At 38.4% G+C, this 25,972-nt stretch overlaps 1 protein-coding gene across 1 annotated transcript in view; it reads left to right on the top strand.

The window, feature by feature from the left end:
* LOC145671179 (prostatic acid phosphatase-like) overlaps positions 1 to 25,972 on the top strand; it is a 177,497-nt gene that overhangs the window by 131,955 nt on the left and 19,570 nt on the right. The window contains exons 4-5 of the mRNA XM_081740028.1: positions 8,212 to 8,388; positions 17,628 to 17,751. Coding sequence (XP_081596154.1) covers positions 8,212 to 8,388; positions 17,628 to 17,751 — 301 coding nt within the window. The remainder of the gene's footprint in view (positions 1 to 8,211; positions 8,389 to 17,627; positions 17,752 to 25,972) is intronic.

The following is a 25,972-nucleotide window of genomic DNA, read 5'->3' as shown; positions in this document are numbered from 1 at the left end:
TATATTAGACGGGACCTACAGACTAACGTGGAATCCAAACCATATGAGCTCCCGCCAGGAATCGAACCCGGATCTCTCACGCAAAAGGCGCGTTAGCTAACCGTTTAGCCACGGAGGAGCTCTGACATACAAGTGAAGTCACGAATATAAACACTTTGGTGCACATAATAATTACATCATATAAAAGAGTTATTTATTAGCGTACGTTGCATAACTTTATTAACTACAGTATACGTATTAAATATTGTGTGAGTAAGCAAGTCTAATATATTTTTACATATTATACTTCAAAGAACCGAATGTCTTTCGAAAATTCAGGGAGGGGCAATTGCCCCTTTGTCTCCTGCTGCGGGCGCCCATGGTGATACACATACTATCATGCATGTAAAGTGTTATTAAAGTTAATGTGTAGTTTATGCTTTACATGCATGAGGACTATTTTTTGATTGGTCTTAGTTTAAAATTAAATATATGAACTTATAAAGTACTACGCATCTGATGAGTTACTGCATTTGTTTCGTAAAGTTGATGTTGTTATGTTTACGTGGTGTTCTTGCGTAAAGGGGGTGCTAGTAGGAGAGATATAAAGTAATATACTACAAATACAAAAAGTGCAAATTCCAATTACAAAATGTTACTATTTTAACGCATTTTCGGAATTTATAGGGGAACTCTTTTGTATTTTTTTACGAGAAAATGTAAAATTGACAATTTCATTAGTTTGCAATTTTATTTTTTTTAATTTATTGTTAGCAAAAGAAGCCTTTGGAAAGAAGATAATACTATTTTGTGGGATCTTGAATAAATAGTTGAGAAAAAGACTCATAAAATGCTTGGTATGGAGTATTGCACTGTATGGATCAGAAACATGGACATTACGCAAAAATAATGTAAAATGAAAAACGACTGGAATCTTTCAAAATGCGGGTGTAAAGAAAAATGGAGCGAATTAGCTGGGTCGAGCGGAAAACGAATGAGAGAGTGTTACAAATGATAGAGGGAAAAAGAACAATTTTATATATTATAAAGAAGAGGAAGAAAAACTTGTTGGGACATTGGATAAGTAGAAATTGTATCATGAGGAACGTGCTAGAGGGTATAGTGGCAGGAAAGAGAGGGATGGGCGAAGGAGAATACAAAAGGAGATATCAAAACGGAAAAAATGTATGTGAAGACGAAGAGGTTAGTGAAAGACCGTGTAGGATAGAAGCTTATGAGTTGCAGCAAGTGACCTGCCAATAATGGCAGAATAGCTATTATGATGATGATGATTGTTAGTTTTTGAATGTAACTGTCTAACTTATCTACTGAAAGATTTAATCATCATCATCATCATCATCATAGGTATTCTGCCTTTATTGGCAGGTCATTTGCCGCAGCTGAGAAGCTTCCATGCTCCACGGTCCTCCACTAACTTCTTCGTCTTCGCGTATGATCTTTCTGTTTTTATATCATCCATTAATTGTAGTCTCCTTCGCCCCCTCCCTCTCTTTCCCGACACCATACCCTCTAGGATGTCCCTCATGATACAATCTCTTCTTAGGCAATGTCCCAATCAGTTTCTCTTCCTCTTCCTAATAATATCTAAAAGTGTTCTTTTCTCACCCACAATTTCTAACACTCTCTCATTCGTTTTGCGCTCGACCCATATAGCCTTTTCATAATCTCGGATATAGCCTTTTCAAACTCATCCCTAAGAATACTAAATCCTTTATCATCCTCGCCTACTTCATTTTCTACTTCAACATATAGGCTACACGGTCTATCCCTACTCTCATATAAGTCTTCAATGTATTCAATGTAATTAGGAAGATTTAAAATACTTCCTAATTACTCATGCTCATTATAACTTTATCTTAATAACAGCTAATTGACTCGTTAATTTATTCGTAGTCTGGTTCAGTTGATAAATTGCCAAGATGGAAAAGAGAATTCATGAGAACCTATTTAGAGACGTTAAACAGTACCTTTCTATGATCTTTCAAAACATTTACCACAAAGGCTAATTAGCTAGCTGCAAACATTTGTCACTAACGCAATTTAATTGTCTAACCTTGTGTTGTAAATACCTAAGGTACATAGGCAAGTAATTTGTCTCAAAGTAATTGTCACATCTGTCTGATTGTGTGGTGACATTTAACAAAATGTCTACTTTAATTATTCTAGTTGGCATGGAAATGTGTATACAGTACTACTCTAGTATATGTGTGTTCACAATGTACTTTTAGAAGGACCACAAAAATATTCAAAAATTGTAAACAGTCACAAGCCTATTAACTTTTCTGTTGTATGACCATGTTTACTGGATGCATGTCAACAATGTAGCTTTTGGAAAATGAGTTTGGTCAGATAGTTTTTAATCTCTTTGAATGTCCTTCTCTGTAAATGCCATTTGCTGTAACAATGCGTTGGTTGATTAATTCATTACAAGAACCTCGGTCCTTGTTTCACATTGAAAGTTGTTCATTAATGATATTTACTTTTCTCTTATTCAAATGAAATGAAAGCTTTGCTTCAACATACGGTGCTTTTGGGCTTTTGACTGAAAGGATGACGTGATAAAAGGAAATGAATAATGATAATGAGGCTAGAATTGGCGCAATGAAAAAGTAAGAAGAAATGGCAGAATTGCTGTAAACCTATAAACAAGATGTTGGTCATCACAAGTTCACATAATGAACAACTTGGAAGTTGGGTCATCGGGCTTCTCGGGCTTATTATTCTTAACCTGGATCCGCCCAAAATTCTTTTCGTGTGATACGATTATGTCGCTTATAGTATTTCTTCTTAATGAGCATTTATGACAAATTTTGAATTCCTTATGAAGATCGCTTTTCGTTGTTCGGAGAGAGGATTGACACAATTTTTGTCTTCATCGAGCGAAGCAGATTATAGCAGAGATGTTCACCCTCGCGAGGGTGGCCCTCTCGAGGGCATCCTCACCCTCAAGTTCCCTCGCCCACAGTGACGCGAGGGCGAGGGTGCGCGAGGGCGAGGACAAGTTTTGGCCGCGAGGGCGAGGGTGCGCGAGGGCGAGGACAAGCTTCGATGGCGAGGGTGAGGGTGCGCGAGGGCGAGGAAAAGCTTCGACGAAGAGGGTGAGGGTGCGCGAGGGCGAGGACAAGTTTCGGCAGCGAGGGCGAGGGTGCGCGAGGGCGAGGACAAGCTTCGATGGCGAGGGTGAGGGTGCGCGAGGGCGAGGACAAGCTTCGATGCCGAGGGTGAGGGTGCGCGAAGGCGAGGAAAAGCTTCGACGAAGAGGGCGAGGGTGCGCGAGGGCGAGGACAGTTTCGGCAGCGAGGGTGAGGATGCGCGAGGGCGAGGACAAGCTTCGACGAAGAGGGCGAGGGTGAACGAGGGTGAGGGCCAAGTGTTATTACAAAAATTTAAAATACCAAAATACCAAGTGTTACCAAAATTTAAAATATCATCTGCCATGTCCCCTAGATGAAAAGTTAGTGTCATAGCAAGGTTATACATTAATCGTATTTTTCCTTTCAATTAATTGCAGTAGACAATTTCTCGTGTGTACGTACATAATTATTAAAAATAATAATGCAAATAAGAATAATATTTGATTTTTCCCATGAAAGTTTCCGGGTAGAAATAGCGCTACATTAAGAAGTAAGTGTGCCTCATTGTTGCCCTCCCTGTGTTAGAGACGTTTTAGATAAGAAGTGTCTACTACACTGTCATGTTTAAAGAGTGTTGGTAGACAGACAGACAGTCACTCACGTCATTCAGCAGTAAATGACAAGAGCGCTGATATCTGAACAAACACAATCAATGAGAGAACCATCAGAATACAGTAGATCAGATGGAGAAAGACTTGATGGAATGACTTTGGTTCATAGATGGCCATTTTGCTCTGGACTCTCTCGGACTCGGGCTCTTTTTTTCAACTGGGCTCTCGATCATTTATTCCTTTGGGAATCGTGCTCGGGCTCACTTCCCTCAGTTGGACTCGCGCTGACTTATTTCATTGGCGCTCGGGGTAGCGCTTAATTATTGAACCCGAGAACGGTTGAGCGCGAATGCCGAGTTAGCGAGCGTTGGGCTCGTGAGTTTGGATGCCCATGAAATGGGCTGATTAATAGCATACATCCTCCTCCAATGTCCACCACTGATGAAGTTGTTACAATTAATCGGAATTTTTAACTTTTCATAGTTTTGTGACAGCCCAAACTATTATCTGAATCGATATTCGTTAAAATAATGTCAGTCACTATTGTATCGATTTTCATTGTTTCTGCTTTTATAATCTACGTGGGTACAGCTATCATTTAGTTACAAAATAAATAATATGTTTTTTCTTGTCCTTAAATAGAAATATCTGACACGTTAATACTTTAAAAGAGCTGCTTTAACAAAATAAATTTAATAAGTTCCACAAGACATAAGTTGTTTATGCAGCCGAAATTTGCAACTGTTGACTGATTGCCGTTTAGCGTCCTCTTTCGTCGGCGAGGCTATATAAGAAGTGGTCCTATAGGTTTAACGCGGAATTCGATCCACTGTCGTTCAATGTTCTCCCACTCGGAATTGTCCCCAGGACCCCATGCACCAAAGGTTCGCGTGCAAGCCAGTGAGATAGGGTTTGTATGTTGTGTTGTTCAATGATTTTTATTAGGAATAAAATACGTTACAGGATGATATACTGATTGTAAATATTATAGTGCAAATATTGAACGATTGTGTGGTAAAAGGAGAAATATAAATTTGGACAAATTAAAAAAAAGGCCTGAAAAAAACTGTAGGATATATGAAACATATAAAACTTAGGAAAAGCCACTTCAGCAAAACGAGCAAAATTTTGTTGGGGGTAAACAGTTTAATCACATTATTATTAATTTCGCACAAATGTGCCACACATCATAGCATGGGCGGCGATTGGGGGGGCAAAGGGGGACAGTTACCCCCCCCCCCACTCTTTTGAAATGACCCATTAATGTCGCTATATAGTTTAATTTGGAAATATAAAGTTTTTGTATGTATTAAGGTTCATAGAATGAAAATGAGTATTCTGAAGTATTTTATTTGTTTGCTGACGGAGTTTCAAAATTAAGCTCTTTAGATCTTTCCCTTTGAATTTGTTCAAATTCCTCAGTTACGCTACATACATCAGGGATGGCCAACGTGTTGACTGTCAAATTCTGACAGATAGTCCGCGGCAGTCATTCTACCGCCACTCATCAAACCTTGATTTCACCCTCACCCTCATGAGAGCCGCCCTTGTGTGTCTGAATACTTATGCTTGCATCGTAGTTCAAGGAACATTTTGAAGTAAAGGCATTGGATACTGTTGATAAATGATGTAAACGCCACTATCGACCGAGATCTCCATTGTAACAGTTGTTCCATTTTAGGTGTTCCACAGTAAGTTATACGATGATATGTTTAGTTTCCTTTCTTTAGGACGTATGTTAAGCAAGGGCGGATCCAGGACGGACTCCTGGTGGGGGTTGTAATACTGCTACTTAGAGCTACTTTTAAGAGCTCCAAACTCTGGGATGCGTTTTATTTGTATATATAAAATTAAGAAGTTTCCTCTTCTGGAAGGGGGAAGCGATCGCCCCGATCGCCCCCCCTGGATCCGCCAATGACGATAAGGAAATAATTCAACAAATAGGTTGAATAATTGATGCTCTGATCCTCACGAAGGAGGCCCTCTCGAGGCCTCCTCACCCTCAATTACCCTCGCCCTCAATGATATGAGGGCGAGGGTGAGCGAGGGCGAGGAAAAGTTTTGAGCACGAAGGCGAGGGCGAGCGAGGATAATGGACAACTCCTATCGCGAGGGCGAGGGCGAGGACAAGCTTCGATGGCGAGGGTGAGGGTGCGCGAGGGCAAGGAAAAGCTTCGACGAAAAGGGCGAGGGTGTGCGAGGGCGAGGAGAAGCTTCGACAGCGAGAGTGAGGGTGCGCGAGGGCGAGGACAAGCTTCGATGGCGAGGGTGAGGGTGCGCGAGGGCGAGGACAAGCTTCGACGGCGAGGGCGAGGGTGCGCGAGGGCGAGGACGAGTTTCGACAGCGAGGGTGAGGGCGCGCGAGGGCGATGGACAATTCCATTCGCGAGGGCGAGGGTGAGTGAGGTCGAAGTAAAATGAACATCTATGGTTTATAGTAGAAGACTCCTACCGGCTCTCTTTCTTGCGTTACATATATGTTACATTGAGTGGGTTCGGGCTAAAGAGGCTTGCGCCAACTTAAGTTCCGACCTCGCTTGTGTAACCATGCTGACTTAGAAGCACGTGCGTTTAGGGTCTTCCGTGAGATCACCATTTAAAAAACTAAAATAAAAGAGAAAAGAATAAAGTAAATGAAGAATATAGACCAGAAATTTGAGTGGTGAGCCATTCGTGATGTCATAATTGTTGGGCATTTAATTAATACGCTATATAGTGAGAGTCTTGAAAACAATTATTGGTTGATATAACAGCGTTTATATACAGGGTGGCGCCGAGCCGACTGACACATTTCAAATTTGAATATTGCGCAGGCGTAATAACTTATATTAGTTGGAGGGGTGGGAACCGAAAGAGGAAAGAACGCCACGTGGTCAGTCGCAATGGAGCGTTGGAGCAGAGAACATCGTGTTACCTCAGTTCCTAGTTATTTCGAAACTATGCCTGTGCCAAAGGTGCGAAATTTTATTGTTGGTCAATATGATAAGGTTCCGCCTAGGAATACCATATTGGATTGGGTGAAGAAGCTTAAAGAAACTGGTAGTGTGTTGGGTGTGAAACATAGAGCTCCAAGAACAGTACGAACTCCTGAGAACGTGGAGAGACCAACATTAAAGTTTCGTCTAAAAGAAAACATTGCACTTCTGGCACAGACTTAGTTCCGTAATAACTATGAATTGAGGTAATACAATGTTCTGTGCTCCAATGCTTCATTGTTACTGACCATATAACGTGGTGTTCTTTTCTCTTTCGGTTCCCACTCCGCCAACCAATATAAGTTATTACACCTCCGCAATATTCAAGTTTGAAATGTGTCAGTCGGCTCGGTGCCGCCCTGAAGATACTATCTGGTTTATTTTCTACATTCTTTATATTCTTCTTGTTTTTTTTAATTAATAACTATTTTTTTAAAAAAATGGAGATGGGTTTAGCGAAGAGCGTTTTCAATGTTGTGTTGCAATTTAGCGCCCACGCCTGAAATTTCCCAATCAGTTATCAGCTGGGAAAATATTGTGCGCATGGCTTTGTTTACTGGATGAGGCAAACTGCCGAGCACCAAGTCATCGGCAGCTACGACAGGTGCGCTGCCTTCTGCTTTAGAAGGTAGTGTCACGTGATTGGAGAAGAATTCATACAATGACACGACTTAAGTCTCAATGGGCCGTGCGCGCATTTACCTCATTGTGCCTAAGCTAATTATTGAGTTCGAGGCCTATTGAACCCGAAAGCCGAGCTCGTGAACTTTAAGGTCTCTGACAAACCCTTTGCACCAGAGATGAGAATACTGTACTTCTTCATGTAATCAATTTGTGGTGGACAAACACCGTGTGCGTGGGTTTTCTCAGGGTTCTCCCGTTTCCTCCCACTTTCTTCATTCCATCATTTCATTCATTTCTCATAATCACCGTCTCCTTTAGCCTAACCGGCATAACCGTGGGACGTAAAACAGAAAGATTTCATTTCATTTCTTCATGTAATCAAAATCAGTGATGGCTAAATGGCAGCCCGAGAATTAAAAAAAGGAAAAAGAATATTATTGGTACCTTCTTTTAACTCCATTCGTGACAATTGTTTAAAGATAAGACATATATCAATCGGTAGAACATATCGAGATGAACAAAATTACATGTTTGATGGTAAAATCTTATGCATAGCTTTCGAGAAATCCAGAAAAACTAATTTTAATACCTGGAAAAGAAGTCATTGGTTGCCAACTTGATGCAGTTTATATTTTTTCTTCTGATCGGAAAATTTGTTATTAATTTATGTACTATAATTATGATCACTATAATGTATGTACTATAATGTCAAAAATACGAACCATTGAGTAACCGATTGTATCTATTTTTGTTGTTTAATTTTTGTAACAGTGGCACATATATTCCTAACAGTGATGCACGTACTGTTTGTAAGTCTACAAAACTACTCAATTGTAGTGGAACTGGAACAAAAATTGAAAACATTTTGTAAACATTAATAGTTCAGATGTATGGAAATAACATTGTTTTGTTTTCTTTTATTAACAGCTTCTGTTAGTGCGAGTATATTGCCCCAAATATGAGGTAGAGCTTCACAGAACGAAGAACTCAACGTTAGTTCAAGAGATGAACGGAGACTTGCTCAAGTACCTGACGGAACACTCAGGAATGAACATCTCTGATCCGGATGATGTGCAATCGCTCTACAATACTCTCTATGCAGAAGTAAGTTTTTCATTTCATTATTATCTGTGAACAATACTTAGATTTAGTAATACATATAACCATAGAGTTATAAAATAACCATTAGAGGCACAATCGGCTACACTATTTGTGTGATTTCAGTTACTAGCGCGTTGCCAATTGAACACTCATTTGTTTTCCACTTGTATGGCACAAAGCAGTCGCCTGCTATTTGTTTCAATGTGTAATCGAAGAACTCACTCGGGGAAGTAATGCTCCCGGAAGTAGGAACCAAATACACGGTTCTGATTGGTTGGAGTTATCCGTTTCTTGGCACGTAGCTTACATATAGGAGAAATTAAAGGCGCACTGCTCTCGGTCTTTGTGGCCAAGCCTGCTAGCGCAGCATGCTAGTAACAATAATCGGTTTTGGCGTGGGTTCAAACCCGACCTAAGAAAGTTTTTTTTTAAATTTTTGTAACACTTTTTCCTTTAAAATAAGATAAAAATAATACTCAAAACAGATTTACTTACTTTTGTGTACATAAGAAGAAGAAGTAGTCGTAGTAGTAGTAGTAGTAGTAGGAGGAGGAGGAGGAGTAGAGGGATGGGCACGAGCGAGGTTTCGTTGAAAGTCGACTCGACTCGAAAGAGACATCTTTGAGCTCGATTATTATCAACGATACTTACTACTATTACAACTTTATTATTATTATTATTATTATTATTATTATTATTATTATTATTATTATTATTATTATTATTATTATTATTATTATTATTATAACACCATGTATAAACATGAAAGATAGGTATATCTGAATACTAAACACTAGTTGACTGCTGACCTCGGTAGTCGTGAAGTCTAGGAGGCAAGGACATCGCTCACGAAGTTCTGGATTTGAGTTCCGGAGAAGCAAGCATCCGGGGTTTAGAGTTCTCAACTGCTCGAACGGATCGGCTTACAGCTTGCTCTCTATCGAGCCGAGACAGTAGATCACACACCCAAGCCGGCTCGAGCCGAACTAATCCGAGGTGATGGCTTACCCGAACCAAGCTGGCTCGAGCCGATGGCTCACCTGAGTCGAGTAGGTGCCTCATTCCAACCGATTCGGCTAGAGCTGTTCGCTCAGCTGAACCGAGTTGAGTCGGTTAACATCACTACCCGGGTTGGGCTGCTTCGGCTCAAATCTTCGACCGTGCAGGTCTTAGCCTTGGTGGTAAGGAATACAGTATATAATTATGTTAGTGCTTACGACATTTTAGGCTGTCTCGTTATAAAAAAAATCCATTGTCGTCTTGTTAATTGAGACGAGACGAGATGCCAGCATTGTCCCATCTTGTGAGCAACACTAAAAATATTCCACATTACTTCTTACATTTTCTCATGGCTTTCGCTTTCCAGTCTAATCAGGTCATGATTTCAAAACGAGCTCAACGAGTGAGCCATTTATCAAACTCGACTCGACTCGAAACTCGACCTCAAAACAGCGACTCGGCTCGGAACTCGACTCGAGAAACTTACCTTTGACTCGACTCGAATTTGCTTCGAGTTTCGAGTCGAGTCGAGCTTTATCTCGACTCGTGCCCATCCCTAGGAGTAGGAGTAGTAGTAGGAGGAGGAGCGGGGCTCGTTTTGTTCCACCTTGACCATCATGATACAAATTTTGTGATCAACTTAAAACAGCTGGCTAGGATATCGCGCGAAAAATGTTTCTTCCGAGAGTATTACTCTCCCGAGCGGGTTGTGTAATCGATGTTATCGAGTGAAAATCCAAACAAGATTTCTGACTAGAACTCACTTAAAACATATCAGTTATTTAAAAATACAATATTACTAATGGAATGAAAGAGCATAATATTTTCGGACTGTGAAATAATGCAGCTTTTTTAGTGTTTTTATAAATTCGCTCGGGCAGCTGTATGAAAGTGGAGTAAGAAAAGTTATATATATAAACACAAAGTACAAATGATATTCAGACAGTGAATATTTAAGGTTTCTGTACACCTCATAGATACACTTTACTACTTGCATATTAAAATAAGGTGTTCAGATTTAATTTCATTAATCTTCATAAGATAAAGGAATAATACATTTAATTGTGCTTAAGCGAAATAATATGTAGTACCTACGTGAATATGTTAATCTATGAATTAATTAAATAAAATACATACTTCTACAGAGTAAAGAGAAATATCCATTTAAAGAGCATCATTTAACACATGTTTTAACTGTTACGAATATTCTAAGCTTAATGTACAAATTGCCTGTAGAGTGAAGAGTAATTTTCTTTGTAATTAATAATAATGACTTCTGTTACACAGTATTGTTTCCAAAAGAGTTCTATAAACTAATAATGCTTCCGCTCCTAAATAGTAATTATATTTTGTTTAGAACATGAATTATGTCGTTGAAATAAGCGCAAGTAACAAACTTTTCATGTACTTACTTGTAATTTATTTATTATGAATACCGAAAAAAAAATACCTTGATGCATATTAACCAAACCAAATGAATATTTTAGCATCTAGGCTGTCGTCAGAAAATAAAGTTGAGACGGGAGTTCATGAAGGAAGGACTCATTTAGTTTCATTGGCTGAAGGGATTAATGACACATTTGATTAGGAAACATGAATGGTCCTTAACTACAAATTTGATTAATGAATATATATGGTTTTCAGGAGATTAACTATTAAGTGCATAGTCATTTAGAATACAAAAACGGGACAGCTTATTTTTCTCAAAACATTAATTAGAATTTTTGTGTTCAAATTCTTGATCGTAGGAGAATTATATTTTTTTTCTTTAATACATAGAGTCAGTGATGATTTCAGAAGGTTTCAACCAAACATGAACTCAAAATAAACAATAGATGAAAATACTACACCGAAAATACCGGTGATCCTCGTTGAACCCGAACTAAGAAAATCCCGGGATATTTCTTTGCTCTGGTGGCAAAATTTTCCCTCAGGGCCACCCCCTGAAATCATCACTATTTAGGATTATTCTTTTACACGATGCAATTTAAATAAAAGAGGGCTTCGTAATTTTATATTAGGTTCCAAGGCTACATTTTCACTTGAAAGAAATTAATGTCGATATCGTTATTGTTAACAGACATAAAACCAATCTATAAATACATTTTTACTTCAGTAACCGGTTACTGTATTAAAATCAACAATTATTAATACACTGAAAATATTTGACAAGATACGATAATACACTAAAGCACTCATAGCACTTGGATATATTCAACTTTGGGGTCAAATGGTTAAAGCGTTTGGTTAAGATTGGATTTGAGTTCGGTTTCCGTGTCAGTAGCAATCCTATATGAGAACACATTTGCTCTTACCAGGAATTGAACCTGGGTCCTGCACCAAAGACGTATACGTTAGTTAACCATTTAGCCCACGAGGGAGCTCTGCGTTTGGTTACACTTTTGAGCCATGGCGGAGTGCTTGCCTCAATACAAACCCTAGTAATGGCTCGGATTCCATTGTAGCAAGTGGTCCCGTTTCACATAGTCTCGAAGCGGAAAAAAAAGTTGAAGTCCAATCGATCAATGAATTGAAAATGTATATATACCAAAGACGCTGTTTGATGCATATTTTTAGGACTATTATTTTTTAACTTGAACTAAAAATTCACGACTGAATAAAACAACGTTTGTTTAAAAATAATAAATGTATGACAGTTTCACCAACTAACTGAACATATTGAACATATTGGCTTCAGACACTGTAACAAACAAGAGGGAGTTGCGTATAAATATAAAAAGATCCTAGAAACTAGTTCTGAACGCTAATTAGCTGGTCAGGACGGACTTAGCCAATCATAATAAAAGTTGATCTCCTCATACAATCTCATTCCACCAAACCTTTCATAATCATTCATTTTCAGTAATCACCCATCTCCTTTAAACGATAAAAGGCAACCGTAGGATATAAAACTACCTATAGATTTAATTTCGTTTCGAATGTCATGATGGCTTAGTGAAAAAGCGTTCACCTCTGGTACATGAGGTTCCTGATTTGATTCATTTGGGGCGAAGTGGGCTATATGGTGGACAAACATTGCACATGTGGGTTTTCTTGAGATTCTCCCGTTTCTTCTCACATTCACCATTTCATTCTTTCTAATCACCTACCCGCCATAACTCTGGGATCTAAAACTGAAAGATTTCCAAAAATAACAACACTGGAAAATGAAGCGGAGAATCTGCCAAGTTCTACATTTAAAGATACAATTCCATCATTCTCCTGGTGGAATTGACGAAGAAACATGGAAAATTTTCTGTTAAAATTGTCGGTCACTCGATCCAAACTCGTGACCTCCCGATTGAGAGGTAAAAACACTTGTAACCCGGGGTAAAAGTGCGCGGGAACGCGGAAGAACGCCGTCCCCCACTTAGAAAAATTGTGTGGTGTCCCCCCTGTTCGTAAAAAATTACAATGGGCAAAGATAGGCAGGGGGACGGTGTGATGTCATGTCGCTAACTACCGTCCTCCTATCTTTTCAGATCCACTTTTACCCCTGTTTGTAACTAAAATGAAACATGAATATTTGCTTTACGATCTGCGTAAATTCCAGCGAAAGGCCGTTTTCTTTTTCTATTTGTCTCTTTTCACAAGTTTGTGTGTGTGAGTGTGTGTGTGTGTTTAATGAGTTTAAGAACTTACCAATTCTACAAATAGTTTGACAAACAATGCTACAGAATTTGAAGGATTTTAGTTTGTCACAACCACTTCGTTTCAATAAAAATGAGCTGAATAATTGTTTTAATATTAACAATATTGAGGCGACTCTATAGGATTGCCATTCGTGTTCTAGTACCGATGACAATGAAATGTGATCTTGGAGTACGTGTGCTGACCCAGTTCTTTTATAATTTAATTAATTCAGATACGTCTTCAAGGAATGAGTATGACAAGAATAATTTATTTACGAAGAAACAATAGTCATTGGCCTTCGATAGTCTTACACAGAATTAAATAGCTTATTGCTATTACCTTCTTGGAAAAACAATAATTGAATTCCCTTGAATTAATCAACGAGAGTACTGCACGTTGATTGCATTTCGTAAACACAAGATTAACACGTCTAACATGATTATGGTTCCTTTGGAAGCATGCCCAGACTATACTTCACCAAGGTCTGATTAACTAACGTTAATTCAAATACGATATCATATATTTTTCTTTCCAGCCTCAGAATAAATATTGATTATAGTAGTATTGCAAAATTTCTTTATTGCCCAACGGAAAGTTAAAATTCCTAAAAAGGGTGTTCTGGAGTAGATACAGGTACTACGGATTAACAGCTTCAATTTAACGTGAGCCATAGTCATTTTTCATTATATATTTTCAGTATACGAAGGGCTTTTTAAACAATAAAATAAAGTCAGTTGAGAATGGTCCAAGAGCATTGCCAGAACGAACTTAAAAAGAATTAATTTTTCTTATAAACTTCTACAGGCTTTATGCCAATTGTTCTATGTACTTTATCATTACACTCATTAAACAATTCTTGTAATATATCTATCCATTTATATAAATTTCAAAGATGTTCTATGATACGTTGTTTTACGACGACACATGCTCAAAAAGGAGGACTAAAAATCGAAAAATTCGCAAAATATCATCTCTCTATGGCTTACGGTTCTGGAAACTTTTTGGTCAATATCTGGGGAACGGTCGCAAGTTGGCCAATGGCCACCGGTTACTATTTGGTACCAGAATGTTCACCATCCTGTTAGGTATTGATCAATACCAATATGATCTCTCTATGACTTGCGGTTTCCGAGATATGGTTCCTTAAATCTCCCGAAATCGGAATGTTTTTGGCCAATATCTCGGGAACGTAGGAGTGACGCGAAAAGTCCCATCACTTGCTCAGATAGTTTTTGATGCTCTATCGAATGGAGGGCTCAAAATTGAAAAAAATCGCAAATAACAGACACACAGACAGACAATTCGTAACGAACTTTTGAAGTTCCTCGATTAATGACATAATAATTCCATGTAAACGACAAACACGTTAATGCAGCTATACTGGTTGAAGCTTCCTAATTACTGATAATGGAAAAATCATAAGGAAATAGATTATTAATATAATAAATTACAACTTTAATGTGCCCTACAAAGTTTCCTTTGGTACAGCTTCATTAATGTATGTGTCATTTACATTGAACTTGTGTCATTTGTTTCCAAAGAATTTCACAGACTCTTTGGAAATGTATATATAATGACTCATGTATATACAGTGAAACCTCTCTTAAGCGGACAGCCGTGGGGAATCAAAAATTGTCCGCCTTAGAGAGGTTTCAATATCTTCTTACATAAATTAGTACAAAGTACTATGCAATTAGAAAAAAATATTTTTGCATGAATCATATGTATTTACGAAAATTACCAAAATGTCACTGTACCTGCATTATCCTGCGCCATCCAATACTCTATGTTCGAGGCACAACATGGAAATAAGATGTTATAGTTCTCTGCACTTTACACTTATCGCTACTTACTACGTTATCGGTGTGCTGCTTTAATTTGAGTTAATTGCAGTCCAGTAATGACTTTTTTTGAGACGATATGCGTACCCGCGAGAAAAAATACCAAACTTGTCTTTTGTTTGGTTAGAGATTCCAGCGGGATAGTAGAATGACTTGACATTCCAAACGGCGCGACGAGCAACTATCAATCACTTTTCTGTCTAAAACCAGTTGGGGGAGAGTGGAATGCAAGCAAAGAACATGAGGGTGTCGTTAAACAGAGATCTTTCCTCTGGGTTGCTGAGCAGACAGTTGAGGAGGCAAAATGTTGTCATACCCTCATGTGCTTTCTTGCTGACACACGTATGAATTACCAAAAAAAAAAAAAAAAGTTTTTACTGTACTTTTCAACTTGTTTCTAGATAAAGTGTCCGTAATACGGAATACTGTCCGTGTCCGTACTAGAGAGTGCCCACTTTAGAGAGATTTGTCAATATGCTTTTTCCTATTACAGTGTTTGGGGATTACAAAATTTGTCCGTTATGGGAGGTGTCCGCTTTATAGAGGTGTCCGTTAGTAGAGGTTTCACTGTATAATGAAAATTCTTTATGGTCCATGTTAAACAGAAACTCTTAATCCATATTAGCTGTATGCACTCCTGCTCTTTCTTATGGGATGCGATTGATTTTTATCAACATATTAGCTTAAATGATCGTTCTTCGTACGGGGAGAATAGTGTGAAATGAGATAAGATTTCAGTTTAGCGTCCGTTCAGCAGCGAGGCTATATGATATGGGATCTACTGATTAACGTGAAATCCATGAGCTCCCGTTCGGAATCGAAGCCGGGTCTCCCACGCCAAAGGCGCGTACGCTAACCGCTTGCCCACAAGGGAGCTAGGGGATAATAGATGTATGATAAGTATTTGAATCCATTTACTCCTTAGAATACGTATTTCGATGAAATTCTAATGACAAAAACCCACAAGATATTGTATTTTTGTCATAAATTTTGAAATACCCTACCCCAATGGGATACGATCTTCATTCGCAGTGACACGATCTTGGGACACAGAATCTCTCCTGGTCTAAACTACGCGGGACGTAATCTCGCCTGAGAAGAAATGTAGTCAGTATAAAACCTAGTCACGACGATTTCTTCGATGCAGAATGCTCTGTATATATTGCTATATGTATATTTTGTTATAACATATATTTTTCATTAAAATAATGATAAGAAAATATTCTAACGCGCGCTTTGAAAATCTGTACATATAAAAATGAAAATGACTATGTTTGTGACATCATACCTCTTGAACCACCCGACCGATCTCGATCAAATTTTCAACATAGATGGGGTTTGAGCCTGGAATGGTTTTAATTTCACTTTGACGATGACCTTAGGAAATTCGAATAATATTTATGAAAGTGTGAAATAGTATCTGAGATTTTACGTCCCTCGATTATTTCCTGTAGGTTAAAGGAGAAGAAAATGGAAATACCTCGAGAAAGCCCACACGTACGATTTTTTGTATTATTATTATTATTATTATTATTATTATTATTATTATTATTATTATTATTATTATTATTATTATTATTATTATTATTTGTAATATGAAATTGCATATTAGGAAACTCATTGGGTAAATTTTAAGGAAAGGTTTCATTGTAGTTTTTGGCCAAGCGAGATTTTGGTCCGCGAGGCTTTGGACGGCGAAGTTTTGATCAGGCGAGATTTTGGCTCACGAGGTTTAGCCCACGCGAGATTTTGGGCTGCGAGGTTTTGGCCAGCCGAGATTTTGAGCAGCGAGGTTTTGGCCCGCGAGATTTTGGGCGGCGATGTTTCGGCCGCGAGATTTTGTCCGTATCCCTTCTCAGCCAGCATGCTGATGAGGAGTGAGCGTAACTTAAAGGGTATCGGGAGTGTGAGTTTTCATCTCAGCGATTTCAAAAATTACGTATTCAACACTACTATAGATCACTTTCAATTTACAGAAGACGCCAGTGCGGCTCTACTAAATTAATTAGCATGTATTCAAGAGCTATTCTTTTCATTAGCTCAGTAATTAGGTGGTTGTTTTCGCAGGACAATTCGATTCCAAGCTGTGGTGGACAACATCGTGTCCATGTTTTTTTTTCTTTTTTCATTATTGTGAATCTTCATTGTTCAAAATTAACCCTTTTTTGTGCATTTATATTTCCTGAGTTTGTCTGAACATGTCTGAATTACTTTGCCAAATTACAACGTTTCGTATATAATGATAGTTTTCCAAAGTTAAAACCTACAGCATTAACACCACCTAATTTATTAAAACAGAACGGAATTATGGTTTAGAAATTGCCCAATAGATGTAGAGCAGAAAAAATAGAAATAACACTTGACATTGGACGAAATCAACCGCAAAATGTATGTCGAGCCAGTCTCGTCATCAGACTATTTATGTACAACATTAAATGTCAAATCCTACTTGACAAAAAACAGTAAAGGGTTAAGCTATAAATGGTCTTAAGTAATTTTTAAAAATATGTTTTTGTTGATATTCTCATATTTTATTATACGCCTTTTATTGCTGTTGCATGTTCTACTGTAGTGCTAAATCTGGAAATACACAAATAAATAAATAAATAAATAAGTTTTATCAGGCGAAGGATTAGTACAGTAATTTTACTTCTTCCCCCTCCCCCCATTCAAAGCTTTACTCTTTGGCTTATTCTCCAGATAATTTTCTAACTTTCAGTAACTTATCATAGAAACTTGAATCTTCAAAATACGTACTTTTTTTTTCAGGAATTATTCAACTTGACCCTACCGGAATGGACAAGATCTGTATACCCTGATATGATGACTCAGTTGACCATATTCAGTTTTGTCCGAAATGCTTACAACAAAGAAATGCAACGATTAAAAGGCGGTGAGTATTTATTGTAGTTACACACATTACTACTACTACTACTACTACTACTACTACTACTACTACTACTACTACTAATAATAATAATAATAATAATAATAATAATAATAATAATAATGATAATAATTATTATTATTATTATTATTATTATTATTATTATTATTATTATTATTATTATTATTATTATTATAAAATAGATGTATCTATTGATTTCATAGCACTTCTCTCTTTGGTTGCCAATGCCGCTCCGAAGCATTGGCGACTATCGTACTAGAATTTGAATCTTGCACCGAAAACATACACTGTAGAAGTAGATATAAGGTTACGGATTAACTTTAGAAAAAATAAGTATAAAAGAACACCAATGCAGTATGGAAAGAACAAACGTCCAAATCACGAATTTAAATGTAACAGTAGGCCTATATGTTTGTACTTTGTTCATAACAAGTACATCCTCAACATTTTCTCACCGTAACCTTAAATCATGGATCAGTGGCGTATGCAGAATTTCATCAAGGGAGGTTCAAGTACTCAATCTCAGATAATTCCTGGGACAACATGATTTTTGTAATATACTTTAATATAGTAAATGTTTATATATATATAAAATATCCTAGCAGCCATATTCTTTGAAACCATAAATGCAAACGTTTACTTGACTTATCCATAAGAAAAACTTCAAAAAGGAAAAAAACAAACTTATAACTAAAAAGAAACAAAATTATCATATGGTGCATTAACATACAAAGGAAACAAGATCGTTTTGGCTATTTTCGAAATATTTCATGTTTAAGATTTCTAAGTGAAGTTTCTTTCACAGCTTAAAATGTCGGTGTTCAGATATTCTAAATAACTCTTACAATGCAAATAAATAAATAAATAAAATAAAATAAAAATAACTTTTCGCTTTATGTATCTTTTTCTCCTAACGTTGATAGTTGGATTTGATTCCCTTGTCCTCTGAACCTCCATATGTTGGAAATAAGAAGACAAATTACAATATATCATATAAAGGATTTTGTAGTCTAATATAAAAACTGGTTATGGTTGGATATAGCAAACTATCAATCTTACAGTATAAGATGTAAAATTTTAGTGTTCAATTGCTTCTATCCAAATAACGTATGTTGAAAAAATTGCACAAAGTTTGCAACGCTGCAGACCCTGGCAACAGTGAACTCTCGCACACGATATGAGCTATGCAGGAAGAGTAGTGTGTCGTGTATTAGCAAGTACAGGAGAAGAATGACGCAGAACGAAACGAGTCTCGCGTTAAATGAGGAACGTCGTAAAATAATCGTGCAATATTGGAAAGACAATCCGAATGTTAAAAAATCAGAGCTTGTGAAACGCTTCCAGAATGTAGGACATTCAAGATGAACAGTGTATAATACCGACTTGAAAGCAGAGAAGGGTATGAACGTAGATAGGAAGGTCAGGAGTGGACGGAAATCGATGTTAAGTGTTCCCAAAGTGTTGAGACAACTTCTGGAAGCTACTGCAGGTAAGGTGGTAAAATCGTACCGGGAACTTGGTAGAAAATGTCGCTGTGATAAAAGTACAGTGAAGAGCGTTTTACGAAAATGGGAATTACCAGACCGAAAGGGAAAACCATGCCGAATGTTACGGAATGCTAAGTTGTGGTCCAAAAACAAGGTTTAAGAACTCTGGTCACCTAAACGCTCACTATTATAAATGATGTAGTGTGCAACATGGACGATGAGACCTATTTTACATTAGACTGTCACGAGTGGCAGCCTAAAACGTACTACGATCTATTAACTGCTGATTTCCCTGATTTAGTGCGTTTTTCTGCGAAATCAAAATATTCCCAAAAGGTGTTGCTATGGTTTGCAATGAGTGAAAAGGGACTCTCTAAACCACCGTTTTTCACCACCGGTCGTGAGCTAAACACTGAACGGTATGTGGAGTTCTGTGTGCCGAAAGTTAAACATTTTATCAACACGTATCATCGTGGAGACAATGTGGTGTTTTGGGCAGATATAGCCAGCTGCCACTACGCTACAGCAAGTCTTGCAGCCATGACACACTACGGTATACGCTACATACCCCCCAAAAATTAAAATCTTCTTAATGTTCCTCAACTTCGGCCTATTGAGGATTTTTGGGCAAATTTAAAGAGCCGATAATTTTGCCGATAATTTTGAGCCAACATCCGTTGCAGGTCTTATTCAACGGATCTGTAGATGCTTGAATGAAAGTGATACATCGTGTTTCGCGTTACCCATGCAGAAAATTTCCCGAAATTGTCGCAAGGCCAGCAGATATGGCACAAATGTGTTTGTACATTGAAGTTCAGATGTCATTCTTGGTTACCAATCAAAGAACACAATAAAATTGCGGGTATTCAGTGTGGCAAATAAATTGTTATAATTTTTGTGCATTTTTTTTCAACATACGTTACTAAATTAACCTAGGGAAGACGAAGACTAGTTGCAACACTTTTAAAGTTTTTAAATTCAAAAAGTTGTATAGTTTTTATTTTTGAACATACATTCTCCCAAACTTTGTAGGTACTTGCATAGAAAAATTGAGAACTTCGCCGCTCTTGTATTTTTCTCGAAAATTTAAAATTTCCAAACACTAAACTTTTGTTGCAACACATAGAAATGCAAACGAAAGTATAATAAATGATACAAAAAACAATATAAATATTATGTTAGACACTGTTCAGCATATGCTGACATTGTACAGATTCTGTAGTTAACGCCTACAACGCAAATTGTCTTTTCAAACAGAACTAACTGAAAATGTTTTTATATTTAAAGAAAATTAAACTGTAATATTATTAGGCTAATCTGCACTAAATGTATCATGTGGTGCTATCTTCTTACACAAAAGCCTACCAAACAGACTACATAATATTTTGAAGTTTAAGTAGGCCTAAGCCTAAAAGTTTCATAAGCTATTTGTAGATTACAAATGTCGGACAGAAAAATAACATATAAACAAAAGGATCACTTCGATTAATCTCAGAAACAATGATGACACACATAAAACTGATCCTCTTTTGCACATTTCTTAAGATGATCCCACTCGTTACACTTCAAGCACTGTACTCCCTGCCTTCCATTCTCTTTATCTTCGGATTGTCTTTCCATCTCCTTTCCTTGGTTTATCCTCTGGTTTCTTCACAATTCTTCTATTTAACTTTTGTTTCTGTATACCAAGGCATGTTGTGACATCTGTTGCAACTTACTCACTTCACAAAATAAAGAAAATGTCTTCGACATAAATCTCATTCTAAACATGGCTGTTATTATTTTACAACTGAAGGTACATATGTTTCATTAGTAACATTATAGTTAAGTTACTTGTAGCAGTCGCCAGTTCATTCAAAATAAATTCTTCAAATTTTACTCAGCTGGTCTGAAAATGACAATTGCTCTCTCTGTCAACAGTTACAAGTTCGCGATCCCGTCCCAGACGGGGTCCAAATCTAAATTGTCAAATGGAAAGAGGGGTCAAGTGGTATATCACTTGAAAGCTCTTGTAAAAAGAAAGAAGCTACAACAAGTCCTGATTCTCTACGATCACCCTATGCAACATGACGGCGGCTCAAACTGTCATCAAAATGTGCATTGAAAACAATATGGCCTCCCCTATAAATCTGAAACGGGCAGCCAGACGTAAAAACTGAAAAACAAGTGTTTCATTATTTCAACAGTACAACATATCACGGTAACCAGTTCTAGATATTCAGGCAGGGTCCACCTCCAAATTACCAGTTGTTTGATTGTGCTGGAGGGAAGACCCTGAACATTTTGAACAGCTATATTTCCTTGGTAACATACGTTTTCCGGGTACAACACTACAGAGACTGTTCAGTTCTCTTTCGTGACACTACTGAAAAGTGTTGTCTTGTCTCGTCTCGTAGTCAACACTGGTAACATACAAGTATGGAAATGGAAACGTTATGGTGGACAGGTAAGCGTATTATATTGAAACGTCTAACGCTGTTCTAAGAATTAATTTACCATCGCATAACGTACAAAGGATATATCATATTTACCTTGGAGACGGCTGCTGTCCGTTATGTAACAGATGTGCACTTCACACAGCACGTTTTACATCACGTTTTACCGAAATTGTCGTCCATGTACAGCAAGGCAACGGTCCAGACGACGATAATAATTATAGAACACAGCTTCAAGCTCTGCCTCTTTTATGCTTCGAAATGCGGTCATTATACGTTGCCTCATATCTTCTGGTGTAGTTGCTCTATTCGTGTAAACAAGCTCCTTGAGTCGACCCCAGAAACAATAGTCCATGCACGTAAGGTCTGGAGAGCGCGGAGCGAAAGGAGTATTAGACCCTCTTCCTAACCAACGGTGCGGAAATAAAGTATTTAATGCACCTCTGCTTATACGAGCAGCATGTGCTGGACAACCATCCAATTGCATTCACATATTACGCCGCACATGAAGTGGGATGTTTTCCAGCAGTTGTGGTAGATGTTCTGTCAAGAATTGATGGAACAGAGCCGACGTTAAATTTCCATCAATAAACCAGGGCCCAAATACATGTGTTCCAATGATACCACCCCATACATTGATGCTATCAACGTCTTTGTCAGTCGATCTGTAGTGTCTAGTGCGGATTCTCCGCAGCCCAATAATGCGCATTGTGTAGGTTGATATGACCATCACTTGTAAATATGGCTTCGTCTGTCCACAGCACGTACATACTGAAAAACGTTCGGTTTGTCCTCAATTTCTGACGGGCCCACTTACAAAACTGGAGGCGCTTATTACGGTCGGCATCTGTTAGCACCTGGCACAAGGAGATATGATATGGGTGGCGTTTATGCTTCCACAGTATACGCAGTACACTTGTTTGACTAATTCCGCGATCCCGGGCAATATCTCTTGAGGATGCATTAGGACGTACTTCAACAGCAGCCAAAACATCAATAACGACATCGTTGTCATCTACAATTGGAGCATGTTTGTGACCCCCATATTGAGAAGGTATGCGCCCTGTTTGTTTCAGACGATTTGCTAACCGTCGAAGTACATTATGGGAAATTGATTGTCGCTGTGGGAACCTTGCGTTATAAATTCGGGCTGCAGCTCTATAGTTTTGCCTACATTCCCCTAACACCATTAACATGTCAAATGCCTCCCCGTTCGTATATGGCATTGTTCCAATACAATGCTATCTTTAGCCGACACTGCACTAACACACGATATTAGGGTAGTACGTGTCACCTTGTACAATGAAATGGAAGCCTTCTGACACACACACACACACACACACACACACCTCAATTCGTAGCGTGTATTACTTTTGCACAGCACAAGTACTTCACTACAATTCGTACTAACGACCCTTCAGCAAAGCCTGCTCAACATACTGTAAACAAACTGTGTTCCAGAGTATCTCACGTTCGTGCCTTTCAATTCAAGGTTGCCTGCGACTGTTTTTCTCGAAAGACGTGTGTTTTGTACAGAGGGGGACACTTCTAAATGGTACACCTTAGCCGTAAATCTCCATATGGCTGTACCATTTAGAAGTGTCGCCCGCTGTACAACAAACATAAACCAGCAAACAGCATAATCGTTATCAAAGATGTGTATGTTTATTCATTTCGGTATTTCATTTGAAGTTATACGTTTCACGGCATTAATGTCTCATGAATTTGATAGCACACGGCAACTCCAGAATACAGATCTATTTATACCGCCGTTTTGGGTTCTGTGCTGAATGCGGGCAAATGGTGCAAAACAACATGTCCCAGGGGAATGTTCCGTATAATTGCTGTACCCTGGAGAGTTATGGTGTGCATCATGGAAACAAATCATCGCGTACTGCATGCAGCCGAAATATTTCGTCAGTTGCACTAGTCAATCGGGGGGATACAGTGTTCAATTTCCTTGATCCCATAGTGTCAGAGGTCTGGGAGGGAAGAGGCCACCCTAAAGCGCGCCATAGACGCACGCACTTGCATTACCAACATGTATGAAAGGTTTCTTTCATCAAGCATCTTGAAAGAATTTTTTGCCCACACACGTACCAACGTGCTGTCCAACATACTGAAAGTAGTTTGAGAAATGTGGAGGACGAGGAAACGCGTGCTTTTTCTTTCTGCAACTGCACGACCTTGGCATGCGACGGAGGAGAGACTCACGTGATTTCTTCCGCTGTCGTGATTGGCGGACCTAAATATAAAACATCCACCTTGCATGAACGAGCCCATACACGGTAAACATGCACGCAGAACGGCAAAAACATCAAACATGTTTTCAGAAGATTTTGAAAACTTTTAACATGAATGAACGAGGCCATACACGATCAACTTGCCTGTGGTTTTATCATTTTTCATACAAGTCGGGCTGTTTCTTCAGGCATGTGTTTACGTGTATGGGCTGCTTAAGAAGCAACATCACAACTACCGACAAAGGGCTTTCAAACACATATCCTGTGCAGACACCAAGGTCAAGATCTGGGAAGAGCCCCAGACCTCTTACAAAACAGATGCAGGAAACATTGGTAAAGCATGCTTGCCTCGTTCCACATCTCGAAGAATTCTGTGCAAGCAAAGTGAAAACAGTTGTTTTCTTCCGACCGACCAGTGTCATTGACTCAATATCTCGGCTGTGTGTACCACTCGCTGATGTGTTTTTATGATGAACACCACAACTCTCCAGGGCTACCGGGCACTGTCCAGCAATTTTACCGCCAATTCCATTGGAATATGTTTTTTTTTTTTCACATTCATTTCTATGCAACTTTTGATGATATTTTGACCCGCCGCCATGTTGCATAGAGTGATCGTAGAGAATCTGGACTTGTTGTAGCTTCTTTCGTTTCACAAGAGCTTTCAAGCGATATACCACTTGACCCCTCTTTCCATTTGACAATTTTGAGTTGGACCCCATCTGGGACCCTGGGTAAAACTTTTTACTTCGATCTGTTGTCCTTTTAACATCATGTGACACTTGTTTTTCAGTTTTTCTGTCTGGCTGCCCGTTTCAGATTTATAGGGGTGGCCATATTGTTTTCAATGCACATTTTGATGATATTTTGACCTGGCGCCATTTTGCATAGGGTGATCGTAGAGAATCGGGACTTATTGTAGCTTATTTCTTTTTACAAGAGGTTTCAAGCGATATACTACTTGACCCCTCTTTCCATTTGACAATTTTGAGTTGGACCCCGTCTGGGACCCTGGGACGAAACTTTTTACTTCGCTCTGTTGTCCTTTGCAACTAATGGGATACGTGTTTTGCAGTTTGTACATATCTCGGACCGTTTTCGATTTAAAGGCCTGGTACGGACTAACGGAATCACCCGATACATATATATATATATATATATCCCAGACAGCATGTTTGCTTACCGCAAGCTTGCCTGTTGCTTTTATTTGATTTTATTTCGCTTTGGCTTATACACAAAAGCTTTGTTCTGCTTAGCGCAAGCTGTAGTGCGGGCAACCCACGCTTCACTTGCGAGACGCTTTTCTTTAGATTGCAGTAAAAAGCCAGCGCGCGTTCGATTTTCAGTTGTTCTCAAAAACCACGTGACGCTGACCCCAACTTTCGGCGACAAGGTAGTGTTCGCGTTGTTAGCGTCTTGTTAGCATTCAGCTTGAATAAAGGACAAACTTAATTATTTTTTTCAATTGTGCCATCTAGTACTCTAGTCCCACGTACCTATAATGTCGCTCTTTATTTCCTCATACTTCGGTAACCATGAGGCATAACGAATTATAGTATTTATGTATAAAGCATAAATGTGAACATAGATGGCAGCAGATTTGAGCATACTTATTTCGCGAAAGAATACAGAACTGTTGCAGATATTTTAATATAAACTTCAAGTTTAACTCACAGTATAAACGTCTCTGAATGCTGTGTTTAAAGTATAAACATTTTTCTGCGTTTTTATATAAAAAAGGGTAGAAATTTCAAGTACTCGCGGCTAATATAACAACGTATTAGATATTTGTACGAAGCAACGGCGCGTTGCTTGTCACAACTAAAGCGTAACAATTTTGCTTATTTTGATGTTTTGCAAAAGCGGATGGGAGAGTTGGCTGTTTTCACCGTTGTTGCATTTGCTTCAATAATTGGGAAGGCGAGGGGAAAATATATTGTAGCAAGATTTAGTCAGACGGTTAAATTATACTGATTTCATACTGTTTTATCTAAATTCGCTTACTGCAAGCTTCCATATAACTTGTTTGGCGTATTTTCGC

The sequence above is a fragment of the Thermobia domestica genome, chromosome 15 (assembly GCF_964235325.1).
Source record: "Thermobia domestica chromosome 15, izTheDome1.hap1.1, whole genome shotgun sequence".
In the NCBI taxonomy this organism is placed as follows: domain Eukaryota; kingdom Metazoa; phylum Arthropoda; class Insecta; order Zygentoma; family Lepismatidae; genus Thermobia; species Thermobia domestica.
This window is presented reverse-complemented; position numbering and strand designations above follow the sequence as displayed.